The sequence below is a fragment of the Podarcis liolepis genome (assembly GCF_965112155.1).
Source record: "Podarcis liolepis genome assembly, chromosome: 9".
Lineage (NCBI taxonomy): Eukaryota > Metazoa > Chordata > Lepidosauria > Squamata > Lacertidae > Podarcis > Podarcis liolepis.
The window spans coordinates 40,776,115-40,800,013 of NC_139564.1; the positions used below are offsets into that span (position 1 = coordinate 40,776,115).

Sequence of the window (23,899 nt, forward strand, 5' to 3'; positions counted from 1 at the left end):
TTCGGGACAAATCACAGCTCCTTAAACTGCTCCCCTCTAATTGAAAATTATTGCCCTCTTGGTATTCCAAATATCTTTTCCATCAACAACAGTGTGCTATAGCAGCTTCTGTTTACTACTGCACTCAGTATTTTTTAATCTGCTGATCGCTTTGATGAAAAAAAAACACTCTGACCTACTTAGCGTAGTGCTATAAACCGTGCAGCTTGCATTCTGGGAAATGGTGTGCTACACACTGAGCACCACGTCTTTAGGACAGATGGCGTTCCCATACCAAAGACCCAAATCACCACCTACACCGAAAGAATGAAAGAGCCAATTTCAATTCATGTTAAAATCAGATGTTGTGCAATAACGGTGATTAGACAATGGCAGAAGGTTGGAACTTTCCCTCATGGCCCTGGGCATCTCAGTAGCTTCTTGAAGAAACAACTTTGCCAGGTGGGCTCCATGGAGGTGGAGTTTCATCTTCAAGGATGACCTGGAGTTTCTTTTGCTTTGTCTGTATCATCTGGTTCATTTCTTTCTTCTCCTGTTTACAATCAAGCGCATTGAGATAGTTAGCAGCACACTGCCTGGATAAATGCTAGATTAGTTTGCAATTTGTTCTCCACAAGACAACGTTAGCTTCCTTTACAAAATTACAGATGCACCAGATGCCTATTTCTATGTACTTGTCTCTTAATTATTATTTAGCTTGGCAGAGCTGCATGTTTATTTACAGTGCCATACATTGTTATGAAAGTGGACTTCAATAATTAAGTTAAAATAAATCAGTCATCCCCATTTCATGCTAACAGTTCCATGCAGTCTTAATGGCTTTGTTATAGCTTCCAATATAGCACCAGGCAGCTAAAACAACCTTTTTTTTCAATAGTTCACTCATTTAAACAAAGTATCCAGTCTGTTCTGGTTATAAATATTTTCAATTTTTGGTGGAGTACATTTATAAATTCCTGTAACTTAATGAACACCAGCAGTTGCTATGACGCTCTTTATAAAGATAGATGCCTTTACAGCACAATCGCAAATATTTCAAATACATCCATTTAAAACCAGCACAACAATCTATTCAATGTGGCATAACAGATGCTCACAAAGCATACAATTTGGAGGGCAATTTTAGCTTATTCCTCGATTTCACTCTTTGGCTATATGCTAGCTGTACATAAACATAACTTTCTTATACAATAGGAGCATAATCAGTACTCTTGAGAGGACTCAAGGGGCCCTTTTTAAACTTTAAAGTTATAGATAAAGCTATGATGTACAGATTTAAAACATGCACAATGCTGAAATAACATTTAGCAGATGTACCGTTGACCTATTGACCCTAGAGATGTTAATCTTAATACATGTATTTTCAGATCACCAAGCTGATGTTTGTGCGTAGGATAAGGTCAGCACTAACAAACCAAGCTTTAAATAGCCTGGAACAAACTAAAGAGAATTTTTAAAAAATGATGTATCATTGGTACTTATCTCCTGAGAATGTATAAAGGAGTTTCAAATGCCAAGAACACGAAGGGACATTTTATCATGCTTGATGGACATGTAAAAAGACTAAAAAATATTGGCTACAAATACATATATTGATACAACAGATTTTAAACGTTAATATTCAATTCAAGCCAGGGAACTCTTTGTTTTAGGGTTAATGGACATACAACTGGAAAGGGATTAAGGAAGATTACGCCAATATGTTATTGCAGTAGTGAGAGTGCTATTTGCACAAAGATGGAAGGATATAGCCCTACCCACTATAGAGGAATTGCTGATAAAACTATTGGACTTGGCTGAGATGGCAAAGTTAATGTGCTTAATTAGAAAAAACACACATTATCAACATTTATTCAGGACTGGAAACTTCCTACGGACCTTTTGCATGAAAGAGAAAATGAACTTGTAATATTGAGATTTGAAGATTGAAAAATTCTGGTTTACAGAATGGTTGGATTTTAATGCGTGAATAATATATTTAGCTGCAGGATGGAGAACCGGAAGTCCTTTTATGTTTCTTTAATCTCTCTCTTTCGGTTTCTATGAACAGGCAAAACAGGCCATAAGAGGGAAAAGGAGATCTTCATATGTATCATAACCATCACCCTACCCCTCCTAAAATGAGATCAGGGCAGCATATGTGGTTCCCTCCTCCTTCTTATTCTCACAACCAACCCAATGAATGTTATTTTATCTTGTTTTATATGTCAATTTACAAACCACCCTTCATCAATTATAATCCCAGAGTGGTTTACTACAATTACATTAAAACAATAAAATACGGTGTTTCATATTGAAATCCCAAGCAGTAACAGTACAGCAAAGAGACTACATCATTGAGAGCTGGCATTGACACCAGTTTTTTTCCAAAGGCCTGGGTGGGAAGATGTTTTGTTAAGTGGTGTTGGAAGCCTGATAGTGACATTGCTTCAGAATTCCACAAACATGGTGCCACGACAGAGGAGGCCCTGTCCTGCAGGCTACATCAACTGGGAGAACACGAAGGGCTGTCCCTGCAGACCTCAGAGCCCAGGCAGACTCTTAAGTTTAGATACACACAGAGAGAGAGACTGGCACAAGGCAACACAGAGAGCACCATGGCCGAATGGGGAGTTGAACCCTGACAGTCTCTGCAGTTGCACCCTAACATTGTAGCTGCTAAACCATGCCATGCGCGATCCAGATTACTCATGCTAGCCACTCGACTAACTTGTATCTGGCAGAGGAAGGACTAGGCTTGTTTAGATTTAGGCAGATGCTGCAGCTCCATTCCAGACTTTTTCTGACTGCATTTCTCTTTGTCTGCCTCTTTCCTTCCTTCTGAAGTCAAGGGAGCTGGGATGTCTTCTTCCTCTGCCTGCCTGCCTGACTCCCTCTTCCCTTAGTCTCTCCCCTTTCTCTGCTGCAACAGTCATTAGAAAGACCACTGCCAGAGCCAAGCACATGTAACTGAATTCACACAAGTTAATGCACGCTTGATGTGACCACACTGTGTAACACAAACTATTTTCTTTTCTTGTTCCAAGAACGTGGCTCACATTATATATGCTACTGCTTCTCTTTGCATGCCAGTATTGGACATGTTGGCTCCTGTCCACTGTGAAACTTCTTAGAGCAGTTTTTGCGCATCTGGTGCCCTCCAGATGTTCAGGCCCAGCCAGCATCTGGAGGCACCAGGTTGGTGAAGGCTGGCTCAGAGTGAAGTGACTTCTAATAGCTAATAGCTAACCCCCCCCCCAATTTCCACACACATTTATGCCACAACGTCTATTTATAAGTATAAAGCTTAAGTCATAACTATTCTATCAACTCTGAATAATGGAAATCCTCATCTATGAAACCATTTCCTTGCATCTACATTCACTCACTTGGGCAGCAGCTGCTGCTGCTAGACTTTGCTGGTTCTTTGCTGGGCTGACAAGGCTTTGCAGAAGCAGTGGCTCTTCCTGACAGTGAACAGGAGAAGAGAAGACTCTACTGTCACCGACTATAGCATTGGGACAAGAAACTGCTAGTAAGGCAGTGGTATACATACCAAAATCTTTGTGAGGCAGCCGTCATGTTCTACAGAAACAGAAACAACTGGAGGGCCACAAATTAGCCATCCCAGCCATCCTTAGGTGATTATGATATCTAAAATAAACCTTGTTACATATTCTTAATGTCAAGGGTCACCAGACCCTACAATGTTGAGCAGGTGCCCTCTTAAATTTAGTAGCTGCCCTCTGCACTCCACTCTCCAAATCTCTCAAGACAAAAGCATGTCTACTGGGAAATTCAAACATGCTTCCAGGAAATCCCGCAAAGCGTGCAAAATAACACTTTTCCTCTACATCATCTAGGCATCATCTTACTTTAAAGGCAGAAATCTAATACATGTCTGCAGAATGCTAGGTATTGCACATACACCTGAGGGTTATTTTCTAAGGTCTAGATCAGTGTTTCCCAAACTTTTTTGGGCAACGGCACACCTGTTTACTGAAAAAAATCTCGCGGCACACCACCATTAAAGCCCCGCCCCGTGACGTCAGCGCGCAGCGTCACGCCGGGAGGGACGCACGAAAGTGAAAGTTTTTTTCCCTCCCCCTTGCCGGGGAACCTCCAAGCTTTGGGGGTGGGAGGAGGCAGCAGAGCGAGGGACTGAGGGACGGCGGCAACTGAGGCGGCGGCGGCTGTTGTGGTGGTGGCGGCGATAGCGGGCGGAGGAGGGGGCGGCGGCGGGGCTTGAGGAGCCGTCGCCGGGAGTTGCTGCTGCTGTTGTTGCTGCTGCTGCCCGGACATGCCGGCCTCCTCCTCCTCCGCTGTCTCGCGCTCCTCCCTTTTGCACGCGCTGCCCCGCCGCTCGGCACCACCACCGCGGAGCCGCCCCCGGCTCGACGCGGATCCTCGCTGCCACCGCCTCTCACCGCCCGACTCGCCCGTCTCCCTCCCACGGCACACCAGCCAATGTCTCACGGCACAGTAGTGTGCCGCGGAACACCGGTTGGGAAACACTGGTCTAGATCCAACAATCATAGGAAGAGAGATTATACTGCCATCATCTGGCGATTTTAAAACAATGAAAGTTCATTCCCCAAAATTTCTATACAGTATGTCAAATCTTGGATATTATCACAAGTGCAAACACTTACCAGCCATTTTTCATATTCTTCTATCGCTCTTTTATCCTTTTCTTCCTTCTCAACTTCTTGTTCTATTTGTTTTCTTCTTTCTTGGGTTTTTTCTTTTTTCTTTTGCTTCAGGAATTCCTCTTTTTTCTCGTTCCTAAAGGATAAGAAGAAAATGTTTTAATACATAAAGGAAATGGGAAATGTATGCATCCTACTCAAATAACACAAAACAACACAGAGACATATACTTAGCACTGTGAGATTCAGGTGCTTGTCTGAATCATTATAATGTTGTATAAAAACCAAATGGAGGCATATGCAGGCCTCTGCCACCAGCCAGGGTATCAAGGGCCGTGGGGAAGCTGCACCTCCTGCCTTCCAGGGAGACCATGGATGTTTTAGCTGAGATTCCTGCATTGCAGGGGGTTGGACTAGATGACCCTCAGGGTCCCTTTCCAACTCTGCAATTCTGTGACCTGGCCCCATACATCCACTGGTCAGAGAAGGAGAAATGACTCCAATGCTTGTTTTCTACTGCCCTCCACATTCCTTTTCCCTTTTGTATCATGTCTATTAGACTGTGAGAGCCTGTAGGAAAGGACTGCTTTATCTTTTAATATACGCAGTGTTTAGAAAATGTCAGGTACTTTTAAAGTCTTTTATACTACTGCTGCTGCTGCTGCTACCAACAATGATTATAACAACTGTACCATTTTTCAACAGCGGATGTGCTGTCTTTCTTCTTCTCTGCAACAACCTCCTCTTCTTTCTTCTTCTTTAATCTTTCAACTCTTTTCTTCCTTTCTATTTGTTGTTTTAAATATTCAGCTTTCTTTTCTTTCCATTTCTCAAAAGCCTAAAGAAAGCAACAAGTCCATCAGGGATGTGAACCGAGGAGATCTTATCAGGGTTGTCAAGCAATTTAATAAGTTCTAGTTAATTAATAATCTGCTCTAAACCAGTCAATTGATTGCTTAAATGTGCACAGAGCAAAATTAGTTAACAAGCAAACCTAACATTAAAAGAAGGAAATGGCACCTGTGCTTTATGTATTTAATCTGAGCAGTTTATTAGCTGCTTTTCAGCATGGCTCCCAGAGCAGTTTGACAGATAAAATTATTAAAATACGATTAAACAAATCCGGTTTCTGGCCATGCCTACGAGTCAATGGCTGTTGTTCTTCATAGCCCTCTGGAGGCTGCGAAGTTCAGAAAAGGGAGAGAATGGGGCATAAAAGCCTCCCAATGCTTTCCAGTGGGGTCTGGGAAGTTCACTGAATCCCGCAGTGTCGCACAATCCCGGGTCTGCCAATTTGGAAGGCAGAAGGGGAGTGACCTGAGAATGTGCTCCCGCCTTGCACGAGCCTCTGTTACTGGCATGATTTGTGGAAGGTTCCTCCTCAATCTGGATAATTGGCATTAATCAAGAGGTGCTCCCAAAGCATCACATGCAAATGGGCTGCAATCAATCAGCTGCCGAAAGAACCGGGACTGGGTTTTAGAAACTATTTAAATGGTTTTCTGAAGCTTAAGAATCCCTACAACAGCTGTGAAAGGAAAGGGGGAGGACAGGGCCTTCTCAGTAGTGGCACCTGCCCTGTGGAACGCCCTCCCATTAGATGCCAAGGAGATAAAGAACTATCTGACTTTTAAAAGATATCTGAAGGCAGCCCTGTTTAGGAAAGTTTTTAATGTTTTATTGTGTTTTTAATATTTTGTTGGGAGCCACCCAGTGTGGCTGGGGAGGCCTGGCCAGATGGGCGGGGTATAAGTAATAAATAATTATAATTATTATTTTCAAATAGTCTGTTTTCCTCCTAATGAAAAAATGTGTGTAGTTGCTACTCTGATACTTCGAAAAAGAGGGGAGGCTTTTGATTCATGCTTTACAAGGAATTTGATTAGGTTTTGCTATGCTCCCCCCCCCCCGCCCCAACCAAAGGAGAATGAATTTTATTACCGACTATTTCTGGATGGGGGTGTTTTTGGAGGAATGCATTGGGGAAAAGAAAAAAATGACCCGCTGCTGGACAGTTGTTGAAGAGAGGCTGAATCTGAGAACAGGGTGCATGGGGCACATCGTCCTTATTTAGAGTTTTATAGTTTTAAAAAAGCAATTTAATTATGCCTGGAAATGTATTGACAGCCAGTGTAGTAGTTCCAAAATGGCACAATATACTCTATTTGTCCAGGCTGCTGTATTCTGCACTAACTTGCTCCCATACAGTCTTCAGGCTATCCCATGTCCTCAATGTTTTCTTTTATTCTGTATTATGGTAACGCACCAGAATCAAACCAGGTTAGAAACGAGCAAGTCCTTAACTCTCAGCATCACCAATGAGAACTGGCCCTTGCCAATTAATTCACTGAAGTTTTATTGATTAGTGTACTGATTAAAGCTTGCAGCCGGGTTTTATAGATTTTGTCCCATTACTAGGCCTCACAGATAACAAGATCCACTTGCAAAATTGTTTTGTTCATGCATATGTTGCTGTCAAGAGTAAAGAAAAGGAAGGTATCCTACTGTGGGTAATTGGTTTATGTATGCAATTCATTTACAGAATTCGACACTTATTAAGATGAATTGTAAATGTGCGGAAGTATCGTGAACATTAGCGGCAGAGTCCATTTGTCTGCATTAGCCCTCTCTCCCCAATTTAATGTTTGCAATATGAAATTGTCTCACTGCCTTTTGGGCCTCTTCCTTCTTCTTCTCATTCAGTTCTGCTTCCATCTTTTTCTTGGCCTCTTCTAGCCTTTTCTTCTCAGCCAGTTTCTTTGCTTCTTTTTCTTTCATGGCCTTCCAGGCTTCAAAGGACGCAAGTGCTTCTTCTTTCTTAGCAGCTGCTTCCTATGTGGGAGGCAACATTGGCATTGTTAAAAAAGAGAGTGCTCAGTATTATTATGTCTGGACTTAATTGGGAACAGGTCAAGCAAACGTGTACCACAGTAATTTGTGTGCCCTGCTAGTTACTGTTCTAGTAAGACTATATCTGCCTCGTAATGCAGGAAATTTACTACTTAGCATCCTATCTACTGGCTAGGCCTTGGTTTTGTTTAAACAGAAAACTATCTTGAGGTTAATTAAAGTTATTTCAAAACTATTTGCCTCAAATGTGCAGGCGTTTACATAGATGTGTCGCTATTGTGAGAAGAGTCTGTGTCCCTCTTAATTTGCTTCTGTCCACCTTGAAGAAAAATTTCCAGGGAACATTCTTCTAGTTTCTCGCAAGCAGCAACCACTGTTATGCTACCTTTGTTCAATCTCATTGTCCTTTCAGATCAGCCTATGCCCTCCAGATGTTTTGGATTACAAGAGGGGCGGATTTTGGGCTGTGCGAGCAGGAAACACGCACTGGGCACTAAGCCGATGAGGGAGTCTCCTCAAAGCCCTGTAAGCAAGGTGCTCACTAAACATATCCTACAAAGACATTAGTGCTGCTGCTAGAAACAACAGGGGTGTGTGAGGGGCTGTGGATAGGAACAGAGAAAGCAGTTAGCTCTACTGCATCAGTGGATGCGTGGGTCACACAACGTTGAATCTCAATGTTAGCATTTAGCATGTGGAAAACTATATGCTATAACAAGTCCCTTTAAGACGAACTATTTTCAGAACATACCTTTTCATTCTTTTCCCTCAAGTTCTCAGCTTTGTTTCTTTTTATTCTTTGTAGTTCCAACAGAAAGATTCTTTTCTTTTCCAACCAGTCCTATGGAAGGAATGAAAAAAGGAGAAAGCTGTAAAAGGCAATTTTCAGACCTAACAGGATGAAATTACCTTTTCACAGAGGGATAATCTGTTTTTCTTACACAGGATATCCCAGCTGCTCTCATAATTTGATATATGGAAGAGCAGGACTTTTGTGCTGAGATTAAAAAGAATGTCCTAGGTATGCACAAGTCTTTCTTATCAGGCAATCCCCTTTCCAAATCATAACTCCTCATGCAGTGTTAAAGGCTGCTCCTTTAAGCTTAACCAACTTTCAGGAAGGACTCCTTAAGGCAGGAAGTGGGGTGTGTGAGATTTACATATAAATAAATGTTAATCTTGCCTCTTGTTACCTATAATGAGAGGTGGGGAAAGGAGAACAAGCTCCTGAGCCACTCCCAATCCTAGTAGAATCCCAGGGATAATATAACATCTGAACTGGCTGCTTCAAGAAAACTTAGCAGGCAGCCCTCCTCTGTAACTTAAAGCATCTGAAATACAGTATGAAATTATTTTTCAAACAACTTTTGTAGTTTTTAAAAAGGTTTTGCCCCTTTAAATGTTTAGAACTGATTTTCAGCAAGGTGAAATGCAGACTATTATATTCACATCTTTTCTGAATAAATGACACATAAATTAAAAAGGTTCATGTCTCCCTAAAAGCAAATTGGGAAATATTATTAATGACAGAGCATTAAAATGGCTCTAAATGGTTACCTGGTAGACAGCTGCCCGTAAACTATCTGCTTTGTCAAGTTCGGCACTGAATTTTTGCAAATGCTTATTGTCCAAGACCTTTAATGTTCCCAAATACTGAGATGATGTACTTATCGGGATGGGGGAGTGCTTCCCAGTTTTCTTCAAGTAGGTAGAGCTGAAAGATCTGTAAAATGAAAATGACATACCAAATTTTGTATATGACATGTAAAAGCAGATAGGTGTCCCCATTTACCGAGAAGCTATACACATTCTCAGGTGTATAATAGTCTCAAAAAGCACTTGACTGGGTCAAGTCTGAGCGCAAGACTCAGATATCCAAAGCATTATGTGCAGAGCCAATTGTACCTTGTAGAGAGAAACTAGCTCATGAAATTATTTGGAATAATAGAAATGGCCCCCAAGTTTGTAGGTACAAAGAACTGTGAGCTAACTCTGTGAGCTGGAGATTGACATTAGAATCCCTTGGCCTACACAGATGAGGGTATTTGTTGTCCTTTAGCTAATAAGGTTTTGGTCTGGGGCTGATCTACAGGAGTCTCAAAGTTTCCTCCTTGTCTTTTATGAGGATGAGCGTGTTTGTTAATGAGTCAAGAATTTCAGAAAAGGTGAAATATAAAATATCATTAGATGCTTTAAATCCTTTTAAGGAAAACTATGCTTGCTATACAAAGAATCAGAAGTTTGAAAAAACTGATACAGTGGTACCCCGCAAGACGAATGCCTCGCAAGACGGAAAACCCGCAAGACGAAAGGGTTTTCTGTTTTGGAGGCGCTTCGCAAGACGAATTTCCCTATGGGCTTGCTTCGCAAGAAGAAAGCCCATAGGGAAATCTCCGGGGACCTCTTTTAAATGCTGGTGGTGGGGAGCAAAGCCTTTCCCCCCCTCCGGCCTTCAGAAGAGGTCCAGGAAGGCCGGCGGGGGCCGAAAGGCTTTGCTCCCCACCGCCAGCATTTTAAAAGCAGTCCGGGATAGCAGGGAAGCGCTTCCTGCTATCGCGGACGGCTTTTGAAGGCAGGCGGGGGGGAGCAAAGACTTTCGCCCCCCGCCCGCCTTCAGAAGAGGTCCTGGACCTCTTCTGAAGGCGGACGGGGGGTGAAAGTCTTTGCTCCCCCCTGCCTGCCTTCCCGGGAGAGCGGAGAAAGGCAGCACGTTTCTCCGCTGTCCCGGACGGCTTTGGAAGGCAGGCGGTGGGGAGCAAAGACTTTTGCCCCCCGCCCGTCTTCAGAAGAGGTCCAGGACCTCTTCTGAAGGCGGGCGGGGGGCAAAAGTCTTTGTCCCCCCTGCCTGCCTTCCCAGGGGCTTTTACATCGCCCCGGACAGCGGAGAAGTCCTCCGCTGTCCCGTGGTTTTTTAAAATGCTGGGGGTGGGAAGAAAAGCCCTTGTGTCCCCCCCCCCAGCCTTCAGAAGAGGTTGGGGGACCTGGTCTGAAGGCGGTTTCCATAGGAACGCATTAATTGATTTTCAATGCATTTCTATGGGAAACCGTGCATCGCAATACGAAAAACTCGCAAGAAGAAAAAACTTGCGGAACGAATTAATTTCGTCTTGCAAGGCACCACTGTATTTGGAATGATGCTTCAGGGCCAAAAAATAAATAAATAAATCAATCTGGAGGAATTTAAATGGAAAATAATCAGCACTTAAACATTCATGCCAGAGAAACTTATAAAAAACTGTAGCCATTCACATGACCTTTTAATATATATATAAAGTAACAATGTGGTTTGGGGCAAAAGCACTACTTAACACCTTATTTCTGTGATGGTACATTGTTTTTAACTGTTTTTACCATTGGATCTTAAGTGTTGTAACCTGTCCTGGAACCTTAGGGCAAAGGGTGGGAAAATAATAATAGTAATAATAATATTTCAGAATGTGGGCTCAGAGAACCGATGCTACCTCATACAGAGAATTAAGCTGAACCGATGCTACCTCATACAGAGAATTAAGCCGGTGAAATTTGCCATTTGTGACTTAGAAAATTGGAAACATTTATGTCACCTTCCAGTGTGATCGTGTCCAATATGTAATGAAGAAAACAACCAGGCTTCTGAAGGATGTACCAAATTTCCTACCTGCTTATTGGAGATTTTGCTTTTGGTGGAAATGTCTCTTTTTCTTCACCTTCCTCCTAATAAAACCAGAAAAAAGTGGTTGTACAGCCTGGAAAGTAATAGTACAACTTATGTAGCACCTATTGGGTGTGCCAAATCAAAAGCCTCTGTATACTGAGAACGGTCACAATATAAAATTGCAGAATCCTGCCTTCATGAAATATAAACCAAATAGTAAGGACTAAGAATTTCTGCAAGATCCACATTTTCCTTCTATTTATAGCTTCCAAATGGCTCTAGAAATTTGGAGAACACCCCAGAGCATCTTTTGCACTTGAAGGAAGAGAATTCAGGGACTACTAACCATGTCTGGGTGTGAGCCAATCAGTGACCTTACTCTGAACAAGCAGAAATGTCTTCTACTTGTGCAGTGGGATCTTTGAATCCAAGCCTATGTCTGCTGGCAATATTACCATGGGGTCTTTATCCACGAGCATTGATTTTGTTTTATCAAATGTCTTTTTTGAATGGAGCAAGAGGAAACATAAGTCAACCACAACTGAAATAGACCCGAAATGTCTATTACTAGAGCACAGTTTAGTTGACCACTGGTAGAAGAACATCGTTCCTTAGTCATAAGCGGGTAGCAGCCAAACGAGTTTTTTTAAATGTGAATATGTGTGCATATACGTATCAATTTAAGGCTATATGACAATAGTCCATGAAACACACCTTTAATGAATCCTTTGAAGTACCCAGCACAGCCTTTGAAGTACTTAGTGCTACCTTTTGTTCAAGTTTATCCTCCTTTGTGGTCTCATTTGATCCATCCTCAACGGCACTGAGTTCTAATGCCTGCAGCTTTTCTTCCAAATAATCCTCAGTTGACTTGTGAAGTTTCTTATTTTTCTCATAAACTGTTGTCATCATTAGTTCTATCACAGAAGGGGATTCTCTGCCACTTTCCAGCAATTTCAGATCATTGCAGTTATCAGTTTCTTTCTGTTCATCTTCTGACATGGAAAGAAAAGAAGCCTCACAGGGGTTAATGATCAGACATGGGCAGGGCCAGGGAAGGAAAGAGATAAGAGAATGTATCTGGAGTTTTGCAAGCTTTTCTCAAAATTAATTTTATATGAGACAAATGTATTTTAAGAATAACTTGAAATAAAGTGTTCTTTCTCTATTTCAGCATGTTAGCAATACCCGCCCCCCCAAATTCCCTTTATAGTGATGGAAGTTCAAGGGACAACTAAAGTAGATCATTATTAACTGTGTATTTCAAACTTTCCCCATTAACAATCAGATATTACTTCAGGGCAACTTGTATTTAAGTTCTTGAAGGTGACTTAAGTTATAAGGCGCTTAGCATTACAAAGTAACACTCTCTGAATTGTAATTGTTTTTTTAAATATTGTGTAGTCATAAGATGTTAATAGGACTATGTAAATTTTATGTGAAATTAGTTTTGGAAAACTGCTACAATGATTTATATGGAAACTCAGCCAGGGGGACTCAAGGAAGTCACTTAACAATGTTAACAAAAATGGAATTTTTACAGTTAGGTTATATGTTTGTTTGTTTGTTTTTTCTTTTTTGATGTTGTTTCTTTTATGTCTGTTGATATGTTTATTTTAAACTTGGAAAATCAATTTTAAAAATATGAAAAAAATATATTATGTAGTCATATTATTTACCTTTTGAAGAAGATTCTTCTGCAGATATTGCCAAATTGGAATCTCCAGTTCTCTCATCCGCTGATGAAAAATGAATAGGGAATGGGGATGAGGAGCTTGCAATCCAGGGGCCCTAAAATGCAAAATGAAAGTAGAGGCCATCCTACCATTACTTGTGATTAATCCATATCAGATTAAAAAGATTTCTAAAAAAGAAAATCCCCCAAATGTATCTCCCAAAATAAAGACTAAAAACAATGTAAGATTTAGCCTACCTCAGGTCTACAGAAATTCAGTTGCTAGAACTGAAAAACCAGCTTCTTTATCCCCCCCCCCCCCGTCTCTCAGGCTGTTCTCCTATTGAATTCAATGGGAGTTAATCTTGGGAAAGTGGAGTTACTGCCTGCACACACCACACATTTAAAGCACTCCCACACTTCTTCAAACTGTAATTTACCCCCATAGAGCTACAGTGCCTAGCACCCCTAACCATCTACAGTTACGATTATTTGGGGCCAGGGGATATGCTTTAAGTGTATGGTGTGTATGCAGCCTCTATGTGTAAACTGAGCCTTTTCTCAGAGCTCGTTTTAACAATATTTCACTGTGTTCAGATCCTGAATTCCAACCTCTTGACTGCTGAAGAATCATATACATTAGAACATCATTTTGTTGCACACTGGAGCACATTTCCACCCTGAAAATATGTATGTAACCATTCCTAGCTTGTTCTTGTCAAAGTTAACATTTTTTCACTGGTGAAAAGCGATGGAATGATTGTAGAACACAAAGGGTAAAATCATCCATATATGTTGGAACAAAATATAAACTTGGTAACTTTAGGCATGATCCAACCACCTATCTCAATGATTTCAGAAGAAGAGAGTTAAATATGTGTTTAGCTCTCCATGGATAGCAATGGGACTTGTGAGAGCTTCACTCAGACTGCCTTCCACCCTTTATTCATATACAATAGATCAGAATTATTTTCTGACCTCAGGACCAGGACTTTCAGAAAGTGCTCTATTTTCAGATTTCTTCACTTGATCATTTAGCCTTGTTTCAGAAGATGGTGCAGACAGTGAAAATCTGTGGCTGTGAGATGTCCTATCCTCTGCCTTAGTTCCTTCGTAATCCTCCACATGGCTGCTTTTTCTCAAAACACTCCTAGGTTGAGAAGATGGCTTTGCATAATCATATCGCGCGGGAATGCTAATATTCTCAGCTGAGAAAAATACAAAGAAAGAAATTGTAAATTGGCATTTTAACTGGGGGGGGGGGGGAGGAATAAATTCAAACTATGGAAGTCCCTGAATTGTAGTTTCCACTGAGTCAACTAAGGTTACCCACGGAATCCCTCATTTTCTTAAGTCATCCCTGTAGCTCATGCGGGTACAGACAGAGCAAGGGGTAGGGCTTTTACCAGTGACAAGCCCTGGCAAAATGAGCTTACAGGTATATCTATAAAGGGACTCTATCTAAGCTTCATTTTATTCAGGTCAGAGAGCTTCCCCTAATTTGATCAGACAAGCGAGCACAGAGATTAAACAGCTGCCTTGCTCCAAAAGCTCAAGAGCGTTCCTGAGCTGTGCCCCTGGACTTGCACAAGGAATGCAGTTCCCTGTGCCATTAAAAACCAGCCTACAGGAATTCTTGTAAAGCCTTGATAGAGCTACTGTATGATTATGACTTGCATAAAAACAGCAAAACACTTTCCGTTTGAATGCAACTTGCTTAGCTGCTGAAAACGTTCTGACACATAAAAAAGAAAGTTGGCTTTTAATATCCAAGCATCAAAAAGTAATAATATTTGAAGCAGAATCACATGTAGGGTGATCAATGGGGCAGGGCACGACCATGAAGTGGCATCTCTGGTGCTTACTGGGACAGAGTGACATCAAGGTTGGGGCAGAATGGGTGCAACAGTGAAAGCTATCTGGTGCTCCCCCTTTGTGCCTGCAGTGCCCCCCACCCGGGAGCAGTGATGATGTTGTTTAGTCGTTTAGTCATGTCCGACTCTTCGTGACCCCCATGGACCAGAGCACGCCAGGTAGCAGTGATACTACTGCCCAAAGCCTGGCTCCATGGTGTTGCCCTGCCCCACTAGTCATTTTAGCACCACATTAAGCCATAGTTAAGGTATGAATGAGAAGTGTGAGTGTGCACTGTCCCAAAGTGCCCACTACTACGCCTGTCCGACATTCCTGGCTTTGCTGTGAGCAACAAACCACAAATGTTGTGCCATTTGAACCCAGGCTCATAGTTTGCTTGCCCCCAAATGAGCCAAAAGCATGGGTTTGGTTCACACCACAAGCCAAAGCTTGTGGTTTGTTGCTGCTGGCATGGTGCAAAGTGGAACTTTTGAACGTTGTGGACCAGAGCAGTGCTCACTTGCATTCAACAAATAAAGCACTGGCTATGGTTTAATGCAGATTGAGCTAATAAGGACCCTTGAGATGCTGTGGACCATGACTCCTATCAGCTTCAGCCAGTATTGCCAACATCCAGGGATAATGGGAGTTGTAGTTCAAAACACCTGGAGGGGCAAAATATTCCTGCACTGGACTAGGTGATCCTCGTGGTCCTTTCCAATTCTATGATTCTGTGGCACCTCATTCACTACCCCTGATTAAATGTGACATGCAAACCAGACTTGAATTTGGAGATAGCCAAACATGGACTATGCTGCCACCAAGTGGAGGGAAAAAACCCATTCATTTATTAAATTTCTATATCACCCCTTATCAAAGGTTCATAGGGCGGTTTACAATATAAAAACACAACAATACATAACACAGTAACAAACAAAACAATAATCCCCCCAACTATTTAGTCAGATTGCAACCTGCAATGTTTAATGTGCAATTATTTCCAAAATGAAAAATGGATCATAGAATTCTCAGAGTAAAACGCTGGTGGCTTAAGGCATGACTCTCTCAGTATCTTAAATTGCCAGGAAGTGCTGACTGTCCTTAAAGGGTCACATGTGGCTCAATCCTAAGAATCTGGTCTCATACCCAGGGCCATTTCAGACAGCAGCCACAATCCAAATTGGAATGTCCACATCACCAAGCACAACCATAGTTATAACTACTGCCAAGCACAAACCTAACATTACCATGATTATGCCACAGCTGCTGTCAGCTCTTGAAAGTGTGTGTATCCACTTACAATAATATAGTAATCATGAAAGTGCACATGAACATGCACCTTTCCTACTCACCAAGTAAGTATAACCTGCCCCACATATCTGAATTAAGGGGGCAAGGCTTTTGGACACAGTGTGTGACTTCAGACTTTAGCACTGGTGCTAAATCATCTTGGTTTAGAAATTAAACAATGTGGTAACCTTTGTACTTCACCACATCATCAATGATAGAAATACAAATAGCACAACTCCCTGACTGCCAGACACACTTGATCATAAACAGGAACTCTTTTAAGAACTCATAGGATACAACAGAGCTAAAAGCAAGATCCTCATACACCAATAGCCTCTTGGGGCTCCCTTTCTGCCATTGCCTGCGATCCAAAGAACTGCCAGACTCCTGAGCACCTAAGGTAGCCCTGGGGCTGTGCCTCTCAAAGAGCAGTTTTTCATGTCAGCAGCCAAACCTACCTAAAAACTTGCAGAAATAGCTTCTGATATGTCATGAGTTTAAAAATTAACCTTGCACTAGGCACATCTAGGAATGGGTGAATCTCAATTTCAGTTTCTCATATTTTTAGTTCTCCCCATTTCAACATCAGTTTGCATTTTTTAATTAAAAAAAAGTCCTCGTGAAAATCCAACAGCATTTTAATGTGAATTTCTCTTAATCCACACATCTACATGCAATTTTTCAAAGCAATCCCCCCTAATATATTTTTGTATGCTACTTTCCACAATATACACTTTAATGCACACTTTACCTTGGTATATGCATTTCTGTACACATTACTTGCATTGAGAACTGCATTGTAAAATTCAAAGGATGGCTGTGTTCCAGTAAGTACAAATTAGGTCAGTTTGCCTTAAAAGTGAACTGAGTCATCTTTCTTTTTTGTCCCTAGTGCATATCTAAGGTTTTGGACACATCTAAACTAGCTCTGTAGATCCTGATCACTCTTTCGACAAATCCAGAACTAGTTATGATATGTCATATGGGAACTGGCAGTAACTCTCTTATCCAACAGGTGTAATGGCCTGAAACTGATGGGTCACCAGGGTATTGTTCTAAGTTATTATAAGCTTTGTTGTAACAGACTGCAAAATGACAACTTTTTTATTATGTATAAAACATTATAAAATATAGCTTAAACTTTTCTTGGAATATAAAGAAATACAACAATATGCCAAAAGGAAAAAATTAACTTGATACTGCTGATTTCTTCCCTTTAAAATACACACAATAAAAGGAAAAAATCTTCCACTAGAAGGATAATCTATACAAGGACTTTTCTTAATAATATTGTTTAAAATCTGAAAAGTGCATTATAATCCATGCAGCAGAATTTTATTATGCTTGCTTTACCTGATGCTGATGCCGCCTTGGTCTTAAATTCCCTTGGCCTTGGCACTGGCTTGATTTCAGTTTTGCACTGAACTGTATCATCCCTCTCTATCTGCAAATCAAACTCTGGTTCCTCTTCCTGCTGATCACCTTCTTCTTCAAAACCCGACCCTTCTTCAGAAACTGAGTCATCTTCTTGCCTCTCTTCAATCCGATGTTTACTCTCCAACATGGCTGTTTCTTGAAGTCTCTTCTCTTCAGCTTCTGTCAAAATCAAGTCATCAGCATGTTTTTTTTCAAAAGAGTAGTGATCTGGCAGAGATACTTCAAATGAAATGGATGTTTTTGATGCACTCCCTTCACCTGACCCAGAATGTTCAGCTTGCCTCTCGTCACTCAAAATCTCTCTCTCAAACCTGGACACATATTGAGGTCTCTCATCTTCATCTGACGAAGACAAGTCATCTGCACTTTCTCTTTTCAAAGTGCTCATATTGCGAAGATTATACTTGGATGTTGCAAAGGAAATTGATTTCTTTGGGGTGTTTTCCACAGTTTCAGGAAACTCCTCCTCTGAACCTGAAAACAGAGTCGATTGGCATTTCGTGGATAAAGAAAGGGAATCAAACTGGATTTGGTTAAAAGCATAATTCTGCCATGCATTTTGATCCTGACATATTTATATCGGTTTATGGTGCCAACCCAAAACTGTATGTTTCTCCTTCCAATTCCTAAAGTCATATGTCATGTTAGAGTGAAACAGGTTTCAAATATGGAATTTGAAGTAGTTTGATCAGTGCGAATGAATGAATGTCCTTTATAGACCTTGTCCCACTTCAGTATTCAGAACATGAAGAACATTAATAACACAGTAAAACAGATGTTTTTAGCCATCCAAATCCAAACAGCATAAAAGATGAGAAAAATGATAGGCAGAGAAAAACCTCCCAAAGAGATTCGCAGTGTACTGTAATGTACATTAAGAACAAGTGTCAAACTATATATATACACATATAGTGAGTTTAATTCTCTGAGTATGGGTTGTGTAGCCAACACAGCAGTAACCATGCAAGCTTCAGAGAACCCCAAGTCTTGCATGATTATACCTTTTTAGGGTCAGGTGGAAGGAGAAACACCAAAACCAGCCCATTTAAGAGTGAATGTGCTCTGTTGACTCAAATTAAAAACCTGGGAAGGGGGGCGGTGGTGTGACTAGAAACATAAATAAGAAAATATCAATGACAACATTTTGTTATAGTCTGATTTGTTTTCCATAAAAGTCAAATCCCTATAGAGAAAGAGATAGGCCATTATGTCTCTGTGTAGGAGGGAAAAAAGGATGAAATTATAATAGCCTCTGAGCTAGTGTAAAGCAAAACATTTGATCCACATCAGCCTAGATTCAAAGAAAGCTCTGCAATAAGTTTCAGGACCACTGTGTTTTGGCTACTAAAAGAACTCTAAGGAACATATCCCATGAAACTCATTGAAACATACAGAACAATCCTAAGGGGCTGAGGTGTGAAGTGATTAATTCTTTGCTGCATCTTTAGCCTTGCTGCCTCCAGCTGGTCAGGGCAGAAGGTGCATATGAGAAGTCATTACAACAGAAGCCAGAAGACTGGGACGTCCAGTCTTAAACCAATCCAGCAGCACAGAAATCAAGGTTAGGATGGCTGCTTTACTTCTAATTAAACATGCCTAGGATCATTCTGCATGTAGTTACTGATCAATTATTTATACGACAAAAAGCACTGAAAGGGCACACGTAAATATTTCAAGGTGTCATGTTATTTAACTTACCTTCTTCATCACTTTCAAAATCTTCCGAATATTCAGAAGGTTGCTGTTTTGCTGCGCGAGCAAGAAGTGCTTCTTGTAGTTCTTCCTAAAAAATTGTAAACATACTTGCTCAGGAGGAGAGGTGGGAAGATAATGCATTACTATTTCAAAGGAAACAGAGAGTAGTTCCAATTTTACTGTAAATTGTTTTGCTTCAAAAAATATATACCTAGAACAAACTAAAATTGTGCCAATTTAATGATCCCTAATCTTTTTACCATAAAGTGATAAAACCTGAATTTGTTTGTTTTGTCTAAGGTACAGTTTCATGTATTTTTCCATGGGTTCCTTAGGAGTTCTGCCTTGAAGTGGTTAAAAAAATATATGTTTTTGATCTGTTTGGAATCTCTAAGATCTTTTCAACAGGATATGAGGATATGAAAGAGCTCTCTCAAGATGCTGAAACAATTGGCTTGAAAATAGGTTTTGCATGGCTGCTGAAACATTTAACTTGCTTGTTGTAGGGTTGTGGTTTTTTAAAAATAAGTAACTGGTTTTATTAGGGATTTTGTGAGTTGTTTTATAAATTGCTTAAGTAAGCTGCTTTGAACCTAAGAGAAAAAAGCAGTGTATCAAATGTTTACATAAATAAAACCATCAACACTGAAGATATACAAATGTGTGGGGTATCTTTTTCATTAATTATAAATCTGATTTCCCCTTCTGTGATCAGCCCACCAACAATGAAAAGCTCCTATATTTCTGAAAGACCCATACATCCATATGCATGTATGTGGTATATCCAGTTTTTTCATTTTTATGTTCACTGTTTATGGTTCCGGAACATGAAATATGCACAAGCTCTGGGCAATTATCACTAATAAACATAATGCAGCACCAAGACACATCAACTTTAAGTTTGCAAGTAACAGAATGTACAGCAATAAAATGTTATAATTTACAGATCAAAACCTTTTACCTGAAAAGTGGTTCTTTTGGAGAACTTTGGGCTTTTGGTATAGGCTAAAGTATTGATATCTTCATCAGACATGTTTCTTGATCTGAGGAAATTAATCTTATATGCTCAATTTGTGATCCAGTGAAGGCAAATCTTCATTGTGGATTTAAATGAGAGAGAGAGAGAGAGAGAGAGAGAGAGAGAGAAGTGAGTCTTTTTTTTTTTTGGCAACACTGACATTCTCTTGAAGGAAAGTTCCCCTCTCCCCTTAGACTTTGAATCTTGAATATAGAATGAACCACATATAAATGTATTTATATTCCTTGCAGCTATATAGAAAATGCATCAGAAACGTAAGCATAGCCTTGTTGGATCAAAGCAAAGGCCCATCTAGTCCAGAATCCTGTTTTCACAGTGGCCAACCAAGTGTCTATGGGAAGCCAACATTTTATTACCCATCAAAACTTCTTAATTGGTACTTAACACTTGCAGAATCACTAGCAGATAATTCAAACACAGTTATTTTATTTTAACAAATCCTCAGTGCTTAGCAATTCCAATTCAATTCTTGATGGGAGATCTAGGTGCCAACTCCCTGGGGCCCTGGGTGCCCAAGCACCCACAAAAGCCCCCATGAAGGTGCTAGGCACTCACAAATTTCAGGGCCAGGGCCCTGCATGCTGCATGGCACCCACGACCCCGGGCATCCATGGTCGCGGGGCCAAGTTGGCACTCCTGATGGGAGATGAGTTAAAGTAAAGAAAAACAGGTCCTATTCCTGCAGAGTTTGTTCATGTTAAGGTCACCTTTCCCAGGAGTGCCTCTGTCCACCACAGGAAAAAAACAGGAAAAACTGGAAAGCAGGACAGAGGAAAGCTCTGAAACACCTTCGCATTACTTCACTAAACTTCACTAAACAAGATGCAAGTGAGAATAATAATAATAATACTCCTGTGCATGAACTATGTGAGTGAACAGTGCAAGTGCAAAGCATGCCCTTTAAAATAAGCCCTAGAAAGCTACCTGGTGCCAATCAGATATTTTGGACTGCAATTCCCATCAGCCCAGCCAGCTGATGGGAGTCGGAGTCCAAAATATCTAGAGGGCACCAGGTTGGTGAAGGCTGCTCTAGGGCTTCACATAATGCATCTTGCAAGGATAAGATGGGAAAGAAATAGAAATGAACAGTAAAATTTTAATCTAGTTGCGTAGCATGAAAATGTTACTGTTCATTTCTATTTCTTTCCCATCTTATCCTTGAGATGAGTTACAAGACATACTTCAGTTTTCTACACAAACAACTTGAAAGATACATTAGGCTGAGGTGAATTGCTCAATCCTCAATATTTATACCTGTGCAATAATTTGAACTTTGGTGTTCTACAGCTTCCTAATCTATAGCCTCTGCACCTAATTTGTTTCCATCAAAATTACCAGGTGAGTAGCAACCAAAGAGTAACTGAGTTGCAGTCATCATTCAGAGGAGTTGCATAAAAGGAAAAATGGATCTACTTACATCAGAGAATAAATTTGTTCACCTGTGTCTGAAATGACACAATTGTTCCAGTTAACCAATGAGGAACAGGGACTTTATAGAGGTATCTAATATGGGTTATTTTTTGGTCCTGCACTCCTCATTCAGTCCATATACCCATGCCTAGTTAAAAATTGCCAATTGTGTTGGTGGCAGTGGGGATGGGATCACAATCCCTGGCAGATAACATGCTTTGCATGAAGGTTTCAGGTCAAGTCTCTGGCACCGCCAGGTAATAACTGAAAAGACCCCTGTTTGAAATTTTGGACAGCTGCTGCCAGTCAGTGCAGACAATATATGGACCAGGGATCGGAACTCAAGCGTAAAAAAGTTTCATAGTTAAGTGTGACCAGGAATATTCCATGTAGACTGCGGAGAGCCAAAATATTAAAAAGCTACTCCCTTCTCCAAAAATAGCACTCGTTTTAAACTATAGATGCTTCCCACCTCCCTCAAAGCTCTAGAAACTCATTTTTTAAAAAAATAAATAAATAAAAGCATATCCAAGCACAATCCCCAGTTTTATCAAGGAGGAGGGTAGAGGTTGGGGGAATGAAAAAATGGGGAAGAAAAAAATTAGCACGCTCTCCATTTGTCAACAAACTGAGATACTGGCGTCTTTAGAACATTTCCGAACGGTGGAACCACGTTTTTTCCCCCCGCAGGGAACTTCAAGCCACACCTATAGTTTAGACCCGCATACATGGGTGATCTTGCGGGGATTTTCCTATGCCCCTTTTTTGTGGTGGTGGTAATGGGGTTATTGGGTTGTCGTTTTTATTTTTATTATGTATGTGGTTGTTTTATATCTTGATTTTATTCTGTGAGCCGCCCTAAGATCCCCGGGTATAGGGCGGTATAATGATGATGATGATAATAATAATAATAATAATAATAATAATAATAATAATAATAATAATAATAATAATAATATCATCATCCAGCCTAGGGGCGCAGCAAATACAGCTCCGATCACTTTGCTCAGAAGCCCCACGGAGACCCGCAGGGTTTTATCCCCCAGAAAACAGACACCGGGCAGCTGCCTTGAGCATTGAAAACGAGCCCATAACGGCCAGCTCCTTCCAAGGTCCCTGGGGAAGGAGACCCCGCCGCGCTCCGCCCTCCCGCCTCCCAGCTGGCCTCGGGCTCCGCCTGCCTCCCTCCCCGCCCGGTACCTCGCGTCGCGGGAAGGTTCTTTCTTTGCACTCGGGCGAGAGGGCTGAGCAGCGCCCACTCCGATCTTGCCCCTGCCCCGGCTACAGGTCTAGTGAACGCCAAGCGCGGCCACAGGGCAACGTAGGCCTTTCAGCCGCGCGCGTTACCTAGCAACGCCCGCCACGCGGGCGCTGACAGCACAGACCCCGAGGAGGGTTGCCACGGGAAACGAGCCCCGCCTCCTCCGCCGGCCTGGTTTCATCTGCGGCTGACGGGGGAGGGGCTGGAGGAGGGGCCGAGGTGTGACGAAATAAAGACTCTTTCTTCTCGCCCCGCCCCCTTTCACTAGCCAGCTCTGCAAAGGGGCAAGGAAGGAAATGGGGGTATAGTTCTTGAGCTTACTAAGAGTGCAGGTTGTACCGATCTTGAGTTAGTTGCAGTAGAGTTGGGCTATAGATGGTCCTCGTGGTCCCTTCCAACTCTACCATTCCATGATATTAATTTTGTTTTCTGTGTGTGCTTCTTTGCAGTACAAACCATAGAGCCAATCTGTATTTTCTCCTTTGATGTGCAGCAGCAATGAAAAAGGTGAAATTGGGATTGTGAGGAAAAACATCACCAACACTGGATAAGTTCACACCATAGCTGTCAACTTTGAGATTTGAAAATAAGGGATCAGCAGCCTTGAAAATAAGGAATCAGCAGCCTCACCTGTCCCGGGGACAGTCTACAGGATAGCTAACAATCTGGGATAGCAGCGGGAAGCAGCGGAAAACGGCACTGGAATAAGGGAATTTCCCGCAAAAAAAGGGAAGGTTGACAGCTATGGTTCACACATCATTTTTCAGTTGAACTATGGTTAAGCTTAACTATAGTTTAAAGGTAAATACATACCGTGCAAAGGGTTTAAATGGTGGCAATTTCACTCTGCTCTGCTGTTGTGGCACTGTTAACAGCTAAGCTTACCCATGATCCGGCTTAGCATTACATGATTTCATTTCATTTGTGGTTCCCCCACAACATACAGACAAACCAGGTGCTATAAACTACAGTTTATTTGAAGAGAGACAGAATGCTAGGTGAAACCATGACTTGCCCCCCAGCAGGAGAGCAGTGAAGCAGCTGTGATTTTCACCCATGGGTGGGTAGCCATTCTCAGCCTGAGGGCCACAATCGCGTCTGGGCAACCTTGGAAGGGCCACATGTC

The 23,899-nt window shown here is 41.5% G+C and overlaps 1 protein-coding gene across 5 annotated transcripts; it reads right to left on the reverse strand.

The window, feature by feature from the left end:
- Window positions 1-307: 307 nt before the first annotated feature.
- On the reverse strand, window positions 308-22,896 carry MAP9 (microtubule associated protein 9). 5 transcript variants are annotated; one of them, XM_083460818.1, is made up of 16 exons: window positions 22,713-22,896; window positions 20,025-20,156; window positions 19,067-19,151; window positions 17,627-17,842; window positions 17,285-17,524; window positions 13,766-13,995; window positions 12,792-12,903; window positions 11,827-12,107; window positions 11,116-11,171; window positions 9,036-9,201; window positions 8,230-8,319; window positions 7,296-7,460; window positions 5,321-5,466; window positions 4,632-4,764; window positions 3,369-3,446; window positions 308-532 (listed from the first exon to the last, which is right to left on the reverse strand). In XM_083460818.1, the coding sequence occupies exons 2-16, from the start codon at window positions 20,094-20,096 to the stop codon at window positions 410-412; spliced, it is 2,193 nt and encodes a 730-aa protein (XP_083316944.1). In that variant the 5' UTR covers window positions 20,097-20,156; window positions 22,713-22,896; the 3' UTR covers window positions 308-409. The 5 variants fall into 5 exon arrangements, with proteins under 5 accessions (XP_083316944.1, XP_083316943.1, XP_083316941.1 ...); XM_083460817.1 differs by having other exon boundaries at window positions 17,285-17,527; XM_083460815.1 differs by having other exon boundaries at window positions 7,299-7,460; window positions 17,285-17,842.
- Between the last annotated feature and the right edge of the window lie 1,003 nt (window positions 22,897-23,899).

Coding starts and splice junctions, on each gene's coding strand:
- MAP9 (XM_083460814.1), bottom strand. CDS start 20,096: ATGTCTGATGAAGATATCAATACTTTAGCCTATACCAAAAGCCCAAAG. Junction 9,202..11,115: donor GCAAAATCTCCAATAAGCAG/GTAGGAAATTTG, acceptor TTCATTTTACAG/ATCTTTCAGCTCTACCTACT. Junction 4,765..5,320: donor ACATCCGCTGTTGAAAAATG/GTACAGTTGTTA, acceptor CTTATCCTTTAG/GAACGAGAAAAAAGAGGAAT.